This window comes from Pararge aegeria, chromosome 2, assembly GCF_905163445.1.
Source record: "Pararge aegeria chromosome 2, ilParAegt1.1, whole genome shotgun sequence".
Classification (NCBI taxonomy): Eukaryota; Metazoa; Arthropoda; class Insecta; order Lepidoptera; family Nymphalidae; genus Pararge; species Pararge aegeria.
The window spans coordinates 10,150,538-10,162,338 of NC_053181.1; the positions used below are offsets into that span (position 1 = coordinate 10,150,538).

General features: G+C 36.5%; 1 protein-coding gene across 1 annotated transcript in view; it reads right to left on the reverse strand.

The window, feature by feature from the left end:
- LOC120633861 (septin-7) overlaps positions 1-4,752 on the reverse strand; it is a 32,293-nt gene extending 27,541 nt beyond the window's left edge. The window contains 3 exon segments of the mRNA XM_039904234.1: positions 4,051-4,552; positions 4,554-4,731; positions 4,734-4,752. Of these exon segments, the coding sequence (XP_039760168.1) occupies positions 4,051-4,552; positions 4,554-4,731; positions 4,734-4,752 (699 nt within the window).
- Between the last annotated feature and the right edge of the window lie 7,049 nt (positions 4,753-11,801).

Here is an 11,801-nt window from a genome sequence, read left to right on the forward strand (position 1 = left end):
AAGCTTGTGAACAGGTTGCTACAAAACCCCAAATGTATGTGTAAAAAGAAATGAAAGGATCTATTAGTAGAGTAGAGGAGAACGTCTAAAATAATACAGACAAGTCGACGCCACGATATTTCTAACAGGAGCTATTTAAAAATTTTCAACACTCCATAAAATTTAAGTTTAAACCGTTTTCTAAATTCCCAATCAAGTTACGTATTTGAAAGCACAAAAATAGCTTTGTATTTCTGCTACACGCTTTCTCGTGAAAGCGCCGAGAGAATGAGAAACATTTATGACAAAATCTTATAACAGGCTTGCTATTGTTCATTACCCCATATAAGTCCATGATTCTATCAAATGAGTTCGTGAGACACATTCACTTGTAGATAAAACGGCAAACTGAGACGCCAAATGCGTTTGTGACTTATTACAAGAACAGAGTCAACGACCCAGTCACCAAGGATAGAAAATGGATACGCGTTGATTTATTGTATCATACGACGAACATAAGGGAAAGTGATTCAATTTCGGGCTCTTCGGAATGAGAATTACTCATTCTAGTAAATTTTTTTAAACATATGAACAAATCCTTCTTTTCAATAGTGCAAATTTTATTTACAATAACAGGCTATCTTCAACCAAACTCTTAATTATCATAAGTTAAGAATAGATTTATTTAAATATCCGTTGTTTTAAGAGTTAAGTATAGTCAGGTTTTAAGATCTTATTATATGTGCGCTTGAGCAGTGAACGTTCTTAAAATGATTTTATAGCATTTCGATGGATCGTTTAATTATAATTAATGCTACTTCATTATCTGCACAGAATCTAGGCGCCAATGAAGTCGGACTTACTGACGCTCGGTCGCTCACGTGTCGCGTCACCCTACTGATAGCTGACGGTAAATCAATATGCCCTCCTGCTACCACAACAATATCATCTATATTTCAGTCTCGTATCTGTTTCTTATGACTATAATTACCTCGGCTTTCCTTCGCAGTGATAAGTTCCTCCATATATCTCGTGGACTTGTCCATCCAACTTTAGTTTTATCAATTCCACTATTACCAACACTACTAGCACATCTATTTATTTTATTTGGATGTGGCGTACCGTTAGTTACTGCTCGATTCGCCATTCTAAACACATAAAATAACAAGAAGCACTTAAATTAAAATCCCACTTTTGTACTCAAGTCTTTCACATACACTACTTTTGCGACAACCTGAATGTTAAACACTTCACCTTAAAACGCATTTTTAATTGTACTTTATATGTAGTTTCTTGTTTAAAAGACTTTTTCACATTAAACCACACATCAACTACTAAAAAATGTAAATACGTAACAGCATTATGTTATCTACAAGTAATAGGACTGATTGATAATATGCTTGCGAAGATTAAATTGTTTGTTATTAGTTTTAATCGTCGGTGTAAACTAAATAGACCGTTTTAACCTGAAGCACACTCACGTCTGTATCAGTTTGAGGTTAAGTTACCGGCACTACCGGCTGTCGGCTGGGCAGGGCACACAAGCGCCCCATAGAGGTCCCTTCACACGAGGTGAAAAAAAGCTGAACAGATGTTAACGTACATTTGTTTTATACACCTTTCAACTTCTTTCGTATTTATAAAAATATTTTGCTTCACTCAGAACACAAGTCACTTTTGATTGATTCGTAGAACAAAAAGGATTTAATGAACTTTAAGTAAAGTTTACTTAAGTTACAATTTAGCACAAGAAGTTTAAGTGCATGAATTTTTAAAATAAATTATAAAAATATATTTAAACCTGATTTGTGGTCAATATCGATAAGTGTGTTCAAACCCGCGCTAACCCAGTCAGGTACGAGTTAATTATGGCTATACCTACATATATAGTAAAAGGATCCCGAGACCGCCACACTTATACCCACCAGACACACAAAAGCAAGGACAGATTCATCATAACAAGATAAGTTAAACATCATTTTAGGTTCATCATAACTCTTAATACGATCGCATGAAAGTTGAAAATTCATTGTCATCGTTATGTTTATAGTTACGTTTTTACCGAGACAATGCAAAAGGAGAACGTGCCCTAACCGCTTTTGCTGGTTTATGAAAAAAAAATACTTAAACCAATTCAGTTGCGTAAAGTTTATTGGAGACGAATTTGCTATAGTGCCTTGAGGATTTTTGGGAACAATACGTTTAAGATGATGAGTAGGTATTCCAAAAAAAAGGTTAAAACAAAATAGGTAATGATTTTATAATGATACTATTATTAAAACTGTAAAGACCTTCAATGAAAAAAAGTGTGTTATTGTAAATGGTTATCTGATTCATTTCCAGTAAAGTAAAAAATTCTTTCGATTTTTATTTATGCAATTTAAAACTGGAAAAAAGGGGAAATGCACAGAACGGTTACTACGTTCTGAAATCGAATCCGATATCAAGCTCTTAAAATTATATTTAGTGGAAACTAGCAAGTTGATAGTTTAAGTATAACATTACTCCTCTCTTATCTTCCCACTTTTCTGTCCTCTGATATCGTGTAACAGATAAGGAGAATTCCTAGAATATGGAATACAGCACCTTCTTCAGTCTATAAGACTTGTTCGCGATTACACTAACAATTGCGGTATTCATTTGTATACAAACACGTTGTTGGCAGCATTTCTTAAAGAGGTCAGCGGTGAGCATGCAAGTGATGTATCATTTGTCATTCATACCTACGTATTGGAGTATAACAAAAAATATTTTTGATTCACTTTGAAAGCGCAACCGTTCATGACATGGTTATATTGGTTAAAACAATACCATTTAAATAAACCTTCCCCGAATTTTCAGGTCAGGGTATGGCCGTGAAACAGTTAATGTCTGTTTAGTGAATTCGACACATGCGAGCAGAATGGCCGCCGCTACATGGTTATTTTTAACCCTGTGTAGACATGGGGTCAGTCACCCGCTTAGTCCTTCACCGGCATGGACCAGTCCTATCACATGAGGAACTTGCGTGGGAATACGCCAGCTATATATCCTTGTGGAAGGAATAAAAGAAAACGTTCCAGATGTACGCGGCGACAACGTACAAATATCTCACAACTGTGACAAATACCGAGAAACGCTTAAATAGTTTTGGTAAAGCACTAACTATGAGACAATAATAGACAACATTAAACGTAAGTAAGTAGAAGGGTGAAACAATGGATCGCTACGCTTAAATAATTGCACCATATAATGACTACATCAATCAAAACTCATTGAGGCTATTGTAATGTAATGAGTCGTTTCATTTGGTGGACATTTTAATAATAGCACAATTTTCCGTATCATAAATGTTGTTTATCTTGTTACGATTGATGATAGCATGATTTCGCTAACATCCATCAAATGGCGGAAACCCAGCAATAGTCTGGTTTTCAGCAATGGACTTTGAATGTCAATTCCATAATTTACATCCCAATTTTATCATTTCTTACATTAGAATTTTTTGAACCATACGTCTAAAAACTTGTTGTCAATAAGGATTCACAAAAGCGAGCAAAAAATACCATTCGTTATGTGTATAACCTGGCTTCGTTTACATGCAAGTCTTGTTGCCCGTTTTTATTGCGGATTTACGCTTCTTAAATAGGCTTGCATCGATCGTTGCTTTACCGGTTACTTGATAGTACAATAATACTTGAGTTCTTGTGTACCTAGAAAACTTATTAGTAAAATCCTATTTTCATTTCATTGGAAGTAATAGTTTTCATACTTATGTTACATTATAAAAGAAACGTTGAAAAAAATACTCACAAAGAAAAGATGCGTTAAGGGCGCAAAACTCGATAAAACGATCTTATCACATTATATTTCAAAATTTTCAGAAACACTCTCTTTTAAAAATGTTAACAGACAGTTAGTTGACTATGCAAATTATTGTTTAGCATTCAAGTGAACTATTAAAACGATAGAGCATCGCTTATACAAGGGTTAGCGCAACTAAAATAAGGCACTTCCCTTTTTGGGGTGCATTTATTTCGATTAGGGGAACTATTTGAGGGTGAATAAGATGTACGGCAAGGGGGGACTTACCGTTGCAGTATCGGTAAGGGTGGCAGTAGCAAAGGTGGGTCCAATGTTCGTTACAGAGGTACTGATACATGTCACACTTCCAACCTGGTTGTTAGAGCTCTGTTCAATAATGCGCTGGCGGAGCGCTAATCTTTCAAGGCTAGCCAGTCGATGAGATCCACCTGTTCCTTCTCTGTCGCGTTCTCTGAGTCCTGTTGCACTGAGATTGCTTCCTGCATTAAACGATCCACTATATTTTGGGAGTGTCGGAGGAGGTACCGGTCTAGCGGAACCTCCTCGACCAAGTAAAGAACCGCTGGACGTATACGCGTAACTATTCGGTGTTCCAAGTGTCGCTGTTCGAGGAGCTGCTCCGATACCATTGAGGGGTCCGTTGGTACCATTGACGGCGCCGCCATTCACCGTCGTCGTACTGCCGTTCATGTCCTGCAGCTGATGTCCGTCATGCGAGTGAAACAAATCACACACTGTCAGTAGCCGTGAACAACCAAACGATCGCGGTATGGTGCGGTATGTAGGAGCGTTCGAGCCGGGTGCCTGTCGGAGGCGGTTTGACAGCTCGCGCGGTGCAGACAAGGCGCGCGGGCGGAAACTCAGCGCCCCGCGCTCGACGTAGTCGCTGCCATTCGCCACCGCCGCCGACCCCAATGAATCCCAGGATTATTGCCACACGACTGCCCGACTAGAGGGTTGAAAATGCATTGTTGCATCTCTGTCAAGGTCAATTCGGGGATTCTTGGCAAATTCAACATATTGTTTTGGCTGATATGGTTCGAGTGCGAGGACTTCGTTGAACTTTAAATTCGAATGAACTTACAATGGTATATTTTATTCCAATACGAAGATAGCCTAACCATGTAAATTTACTGGCCTTAACGCAGCATCTTGGCACAATTAATAACCGAATACCTTTTTTATCACCTTAATAATTGTGTATTTTATTTCATTTAATTATAAATTCAAAAATTATGTAAAATGTGACACATTGTGCATCTTGTGAATTTTTATGCTCTTCCAATTTGCAATTAGATTCTTATACGTGACTGATCTAGGTTTGTACATAAACTATACTTAAAGACTATCTCATAGCAAAACAATAGAGACAGTTTCATGAATGGTTTTCAATTGGTGAAAGAAGGAAATGACGATGTTCAATTCAATAGCCCGATTGAGTCAAGACGTGGGTCGTCTACGGTATTATTGGTATTGAAAGTGGCAATTAAGGGAAATTAGATAAAGAGAATGTGCAATCGTCCGTACATGCACTAATTAGGACTTCGTAACTAATTGATGAAGCGGTGATAGCTTGTTGGTTAGGACTTCACTTGCTTAAATGGTGGAGGAAAAAATCGTAAGGAAACCTGCATGCCTAAGACTTCTCTATAAAGTTCTTAAAGACGTGTGGAGTCCACCAATACGCACGATGGTTGGCTACGGCCAAAAACCCTTCCCATGAATGGGAGACCCGTGCCCTGCAGTGGGCCGATAATGGATATGATGATGATGATGAACTAATTGCTTATTCATTTTGCGATTTTCACACAAATACCCATAAATAGAAGGTAAAAAATTAGGAATTAACCTGACAGACCTGCATCTATGAATCTTTATTAGATAAACATGTCCTGCTTGAAACAATTATCTCTCCGCCCACGCGCCATTAGTGACTATTAGCTCTTAAAACCTTTGGATGCTCATTTAAGTAACAGGTCAGATGCAAAAAAAAAATATTATTATATGACGTGACGGGTCTACGGTATCTAGTTCGCGACTTATGAATACGTTACGCTTATGAGTTTCTCTTAACTTATTTAAAGGCAGGCTGTCTGGTAGCTGACCGATTAAAATCTCAGAGTAGTTAAACTTTTATTCTGTAAAACTGCGTATGTTTTTCCTAGTCGTGTTTGGGAAGCATGGTGGGGCATAAGGTCTTTATTCCGCTCTATGAGAGAGCAGTCAAGTGGAGTGGTGCTTATCACCACTCCACTTGATTGTCATACATTATTCATTAGTTACATTGACGATGATGATAATGATTGGTTAGGCATACTATATATATATATATAACATAGAAGAACCGTCAACAGTACCAAATAAAGACACGATGCTCCATCATGAGGGACTGCAATCCTTTTGGCAGGCCCAAAAGATGAATAACATGACTTTTGGAGCGCAATAAAATTCGAAGTCTAGACTATGCAAGCAGTGCACAGAGCACGTGTTTGTCGCGTGTGACGGCGTGTTCACGGTCATACCAATCGACCGGAGAGCACGGCGCATGCGCTTAAAACAGCCCCTCAGGCTTATAATTCACTGGCACAACCCTTGCATTCTCGTATTAAGAGTTGTGTATTTTTTATTTCCACTTCCTCTAATAACTCTGATGTCATTGACTAACTTAAAAGGTTTATTTACCTATAAACTGCAATCTTACCAGTGGCAAAACCATGTTCAACTTCAGATTAACGATTTCGGTGCGTCGTTCTAAAGTCTAATTAGCTATAGGCCGCAACTCGCAATTGGCGACTATACTATTACATATATAATCCAAGTTCATTTCAGATTTTGAAAATATCATGGGAATCGTTGGTTTTAATAACCTATATACCTTGGCCTTTAACTATCTACTGTAACTATTAGGCACCAATATGCCTAATTTCATCGCGATCGGTACATATGCTAAGCCGAACGAAGGTAAGAAATAAACCACAATAATTAACAAATAAATATTATTGGCAATGATATAGTAGGTACAATGAACAATAAGGTTCCGCTATCCGCACAATATAAATTTTGTAATTATTTATAGTATAGTTAGCCCCGCAACAAATTTATAGTCTAGTTAGCCCCATGCAGATCTTCTCACATACGCCATCTAAGCATGATTTACTATCTCAACAGAGCATCATTAGAAGATGTTGACTTAAGTCAGAAAAAACGGTTGGGAAAGGAACCGCTAATTTTCAAAACAGATGGAAATGTGGACCGACTTAACTTTCTGCCATACATAGTGATTTTTCTTTCTTATCTGTCATATTTCGTCATGGTATCGATATTTTAAGAGTCTATTGTGTATTTTTAGAAAGAATATTAAACTAATCAATCTTATTTTAGATGTTAAAATAAACTTACCTCTATAGGTATGATGCTTTGTAATATGAAGTTATTTTCAAGGGAATTATGTAAAAGTTATGTCACACAAATGAACACTTATATTATAAAAGCTATATTATATTTCAATCTACTTCTGCCTAGTGTCAGGAATCTATCTAGTTAAGCTTTCTGTGACATAGCTCGTCCGGGGAATCGGGTGCTTATATCTGCCGCTAAGCAGCTTTGCTATGTTCTGGTCTGAAAAGCATAGTTGCCGGTTTAATTAAAGATTGATGAGGCTTAACGCACTGATCAATCTTAACACACAAGTCAATGGGCACCGGGCGACACTTTGTAGGACGTGTTGCATACATGCTCTGCGAATTATTGCTCTGTTTATAGGTGAAGATTTTGCACCCACTATAAGTGGGCCTTGGTTAACAGTGAAAAAAAGAAAAAAGAAGAAATTTCACATTAGCCTGTTACTGTCTTAAAAAGAGCTGATGTTACCATCGGAAAACGTCTTAATGGGTAATCAGATATTCTAAGCGAACGTCCGTACATCGCAGGTAAACCTAAAGTCAGTATTTACTAATATTTTTAATTAATAAAACAAGTCGAGATTACTGTAATACATAGTAATGTGGTAAATGCCTAAAATGATAACGAGGCCAATTACTGCGAATGATTACTCATGTCACAAGTAGGACTCCTTCAAAGCAAAAATTTTATTATTTTACCCTTGTGAAAGAACTCTCTCGCAACTCCCTCGAAAAATTTGTAGGACTCTTGTCTTTCAATGACCTGGAAGTGTGTACCTTGTACAAGTTAGGCACCTACTAAGCCCCTTTTTGGGTCGAATGCTGGGCCGTGACTTAACAAAAGAAAAAAAAAAAAAAAAAAATGGATGGATCAATAATTTTTTTTGTTGACCTACGTATTCATACCAAATATGATAAAGATATAGATAGATTATTATATAGATTATTCACAATTTTATAAGCTTTGTTGACTTGTCTGGGAGGAACTGCAAGTTCCTCTTAAATAACAGGAATAACTTATATATTTAAAAATCTTTTTTGGAAACTTACTAGGTACCTACTCGTACAAAATCTACATTAAAGTACAGCAACGCCATCTACGTTCAAGTTAAAACAGTGCCTTGTTACATTCGTCCCAACGACGTTAGCTCGTTGTTGGAACAACGTTAGGTCGTTTAGATACATGAGCCTGATTCAAACCGCTTGCGTCAGATGGCGTTGGTAAAATCCTTGTTTGAATTATTCCTTTACCCAGCTACCTATGCAGTGAATTAAAGTCGTTGGAGCTATCATTCTATTTCGCCCCCTCTTAAACCTTTTCTGGATTCATCCTCATCTAAACTATGTCGGAAGTCCATTTCCGACACAACCTTGGTGATATTTTTTCTACATTCCTCCCAGATATTGCTAATTACTTCTATAAACATATATATATCAACCGGAATCCACTGTCAAACGCGCAAACTGTGTTTTTAAACACAGTAAACTAAGTTTTACAACATTATACCCGCATTACGGTCATTAATAAAACTAAGTGCATATATATACTAATTTTAACCCATATTAGGTATATGGATTACGGTTACATTTAATACGAAGCGATCTTCATCGGACTTCTAATTTATAACGATTATTATTACAGATTTTAGATTCTTACAGACTAGCTATTGTCCGTCACATCGTGAGCGGTGTTTTCGGTTTTTTTCATTCCCGCGTGAACTATTAGTTTTACCGAAATACAAAGTAGGTATAATAATTTATCCATCTCCAGGATGCAAGCTATATCTGTGCTCTATTTAATCAAGATCGGTGCAGCGCTTAAGCCGATAATAGATAACAAACAATAATTTTCGCTTTTAGAATATTTATATGGAAACATGTTTATGCATAACTTTATCTTCGTCATCCTAATTAATGGCCCCCCCACGCTGCTGACTATTATAGTAAAATTATATTATTCTAAACTTAATATGATACTAGGAACCTACTCAGCGCTACATTTTTATCTAATCGCTGCAGTAGAGTGGAATCGGAGCTTGCTCTAAAGGTATCTTATTAAACGTGCTATCGACTTACATCGAATGAAAGCGAAAACAGATACCGAGATAGTAGTGTAGTTAATTTTGTTCGCGCTTTATATTATAACATTATACCTACTTATATACATAATCAAGTTTGAAACAATACTAAATCCATTTTGTATATAAACTTCACTCACAAACTAGTCATCAGCGAGGCGGGGATAGCCTAGTGGTGAGAACTTTGGTTTAACTTTCGGCGGGGCGAGTTTGACCCCCGACACGCTCCTCTAACTTTTCTAAGTTTGACGCAATAAAATATCACTTGCCTTACTAGCTTGACGGAAATCATTAGAGGAGGAAACCTGCCACCTGAGAGCTCTCCAAAATATTTTCAAAGGCGTGTACAGCGATCTACACTTTGACAGCGTTTTGTTATTCTGGGAGGAGTCCCATGCCCCGTAGTTGGCCGGTAATGTGTTGGATAATAACAATGGTTAATGTTATCTTCATTATTGAAGTTAATCTGCATAACAACACAGTTACAACAGTACCTACTCTAAAATTTGGGACATATAGCATCCACTGTATAAGGAATTAGTTAATTAGAAAAAACCCTTTCCTTGAATAGGACATAGCAATATTTAACAAGAGGAAAATTAAATCTAGAGTACCTACTAAGTAGACATAAATACATGTTTGGTGACATAGTATAGTTTTGTCCACGTTGTCAGTTATACACAACCTACCTAACCTACATAACACAGCACGTCAAGTCTTACTAAACACATTGGTTACAATAATAATGGGAAATATTCCAGCTAGTCTTTTGTTCTATTGACACGCTAACTTAGCTACTATCGTCCCATGATTTCAATACCGATTTCTAATTTTCTAATCAATACAACTTCGAATTTTGTAATAAAGTAACCTAAGCTTTTATTTTATATGCACTATGTTTGTATGTTCATACTTCATGCTAACATGAGCATGCAAGGAGCATGCTATAATACCCTCTCTTGTATAAAGACTGATCTTTTGCACGGAATAGGTACAGCGTTTGGCAATGGCATATGATAAGACAGTCGAGTATGAGCTTGTGATCTTGTTACTATTAAATCCCAATGCAAACGGATTTTCTTTTCTTTTTTTACAAAGGTTTATAGAGAGAAAAAAATCACATTTTTGCATTATGTACTTTTTAAATAATTAAGTTAAGTTTCTAATTTTTGGGTAGGATTCCATCAGAAATTTAGACATACTTAATGTTTCGACGCGGGTTGGCTTGTAAAACTATCTACTGAGTTCCTTTAACTGCTTCATCCTGAATAAGCTATCCGAAGTTTTAGGTAAGTTTTGCATAAATCACTACTTACAAAAAAAAAAACATTAATACCTATCTATACATTGTAAATGTGACGATAGTACCTATTTGATATTTAAATAAAAAAAGCACAGAACAAGTTAATATAATATTAAAAAACAACTGATTAAACGAAACACTAAAAAGCCAAAGTTGGTATGGTAGATAGTGCATATATCTATATAATAGGTACAAGTTTCAATTGAAGCGAACAGTTCTTATACGCACTTGATAACGCTCAAGTTCAGAAGATAAAAGCTTATACTCCAAAGTTAATAGTAAAGAGATAGTTAGCACAAAGAGAATATTTAAACTCATTCCAACCCTATCGCTAGGCAAGCCTACTCGACTGCGGGTGGCCGTGGGAATGTGCTATATAACCGCGATGATACACTCTGGGTGATTCGTGACACAGTTTCAAGATGTCGCCCCTTCAAGCAACTCGCCTACTGTAGTAACTTTAGAAATTAGAACGAAAGTTTAAGGAACGACTTAAAAAACTTAATGCGTTTCGTTTAAATATATATTTAGCTTTTCAAATTGCATCAATGCGGCGTTTTCTTTTTTGACGCTTTAACTAGATTGCATAGTAAAAAAATAATAAGTAGTAAAAGAGTAAATGATAAGTCGGATATATATGTCAATTGGTCTGCTAAAATACGTTGCTGGTTGGTTTAGCTAGAGTCGATCAGAAATCAGAATATTTATGTAAATTATTAAATTTGTTGATTGAAATTAGGATGACTTTATTCACACGCATGTTCTACAAGCCGATTTTTTATACCAGTTGACAGCAAATTTAGCAAGCCACTGTAGGAAGTTGCCACCAAATAATCAATAAAATCATTCTGAAACCTAAGTTTCCAGCTGAATTTATTTCAACTCGGTTGGCAGATACAATTACGTAATATATAATAATGGTTTGGGCGTTTTTGATGGCAACTTTCCACAGAGGCTATCTTGGTGTCAACAAAGATTCAGAATAGCCCTGCTGCTGGTACCTGAAAAAAGGGCGTGTCTCGAATTATAAATGCGAATGCCGGCAGACGTTAAGCAATCTAATAAGAAAGGTATGCACTAAAACAAAAAAAAAAAGCAATACAAAACTGTGTGTAACGGTCATCTCTTACAAATTAGTACATCACTTCGTCGGTTTTTAACTTGTTACCCCTCTGTACCCTATTAATTCGTCCGATCCCGCAATGTGTATTATCACGTACCTTTTGCCCTATGTGG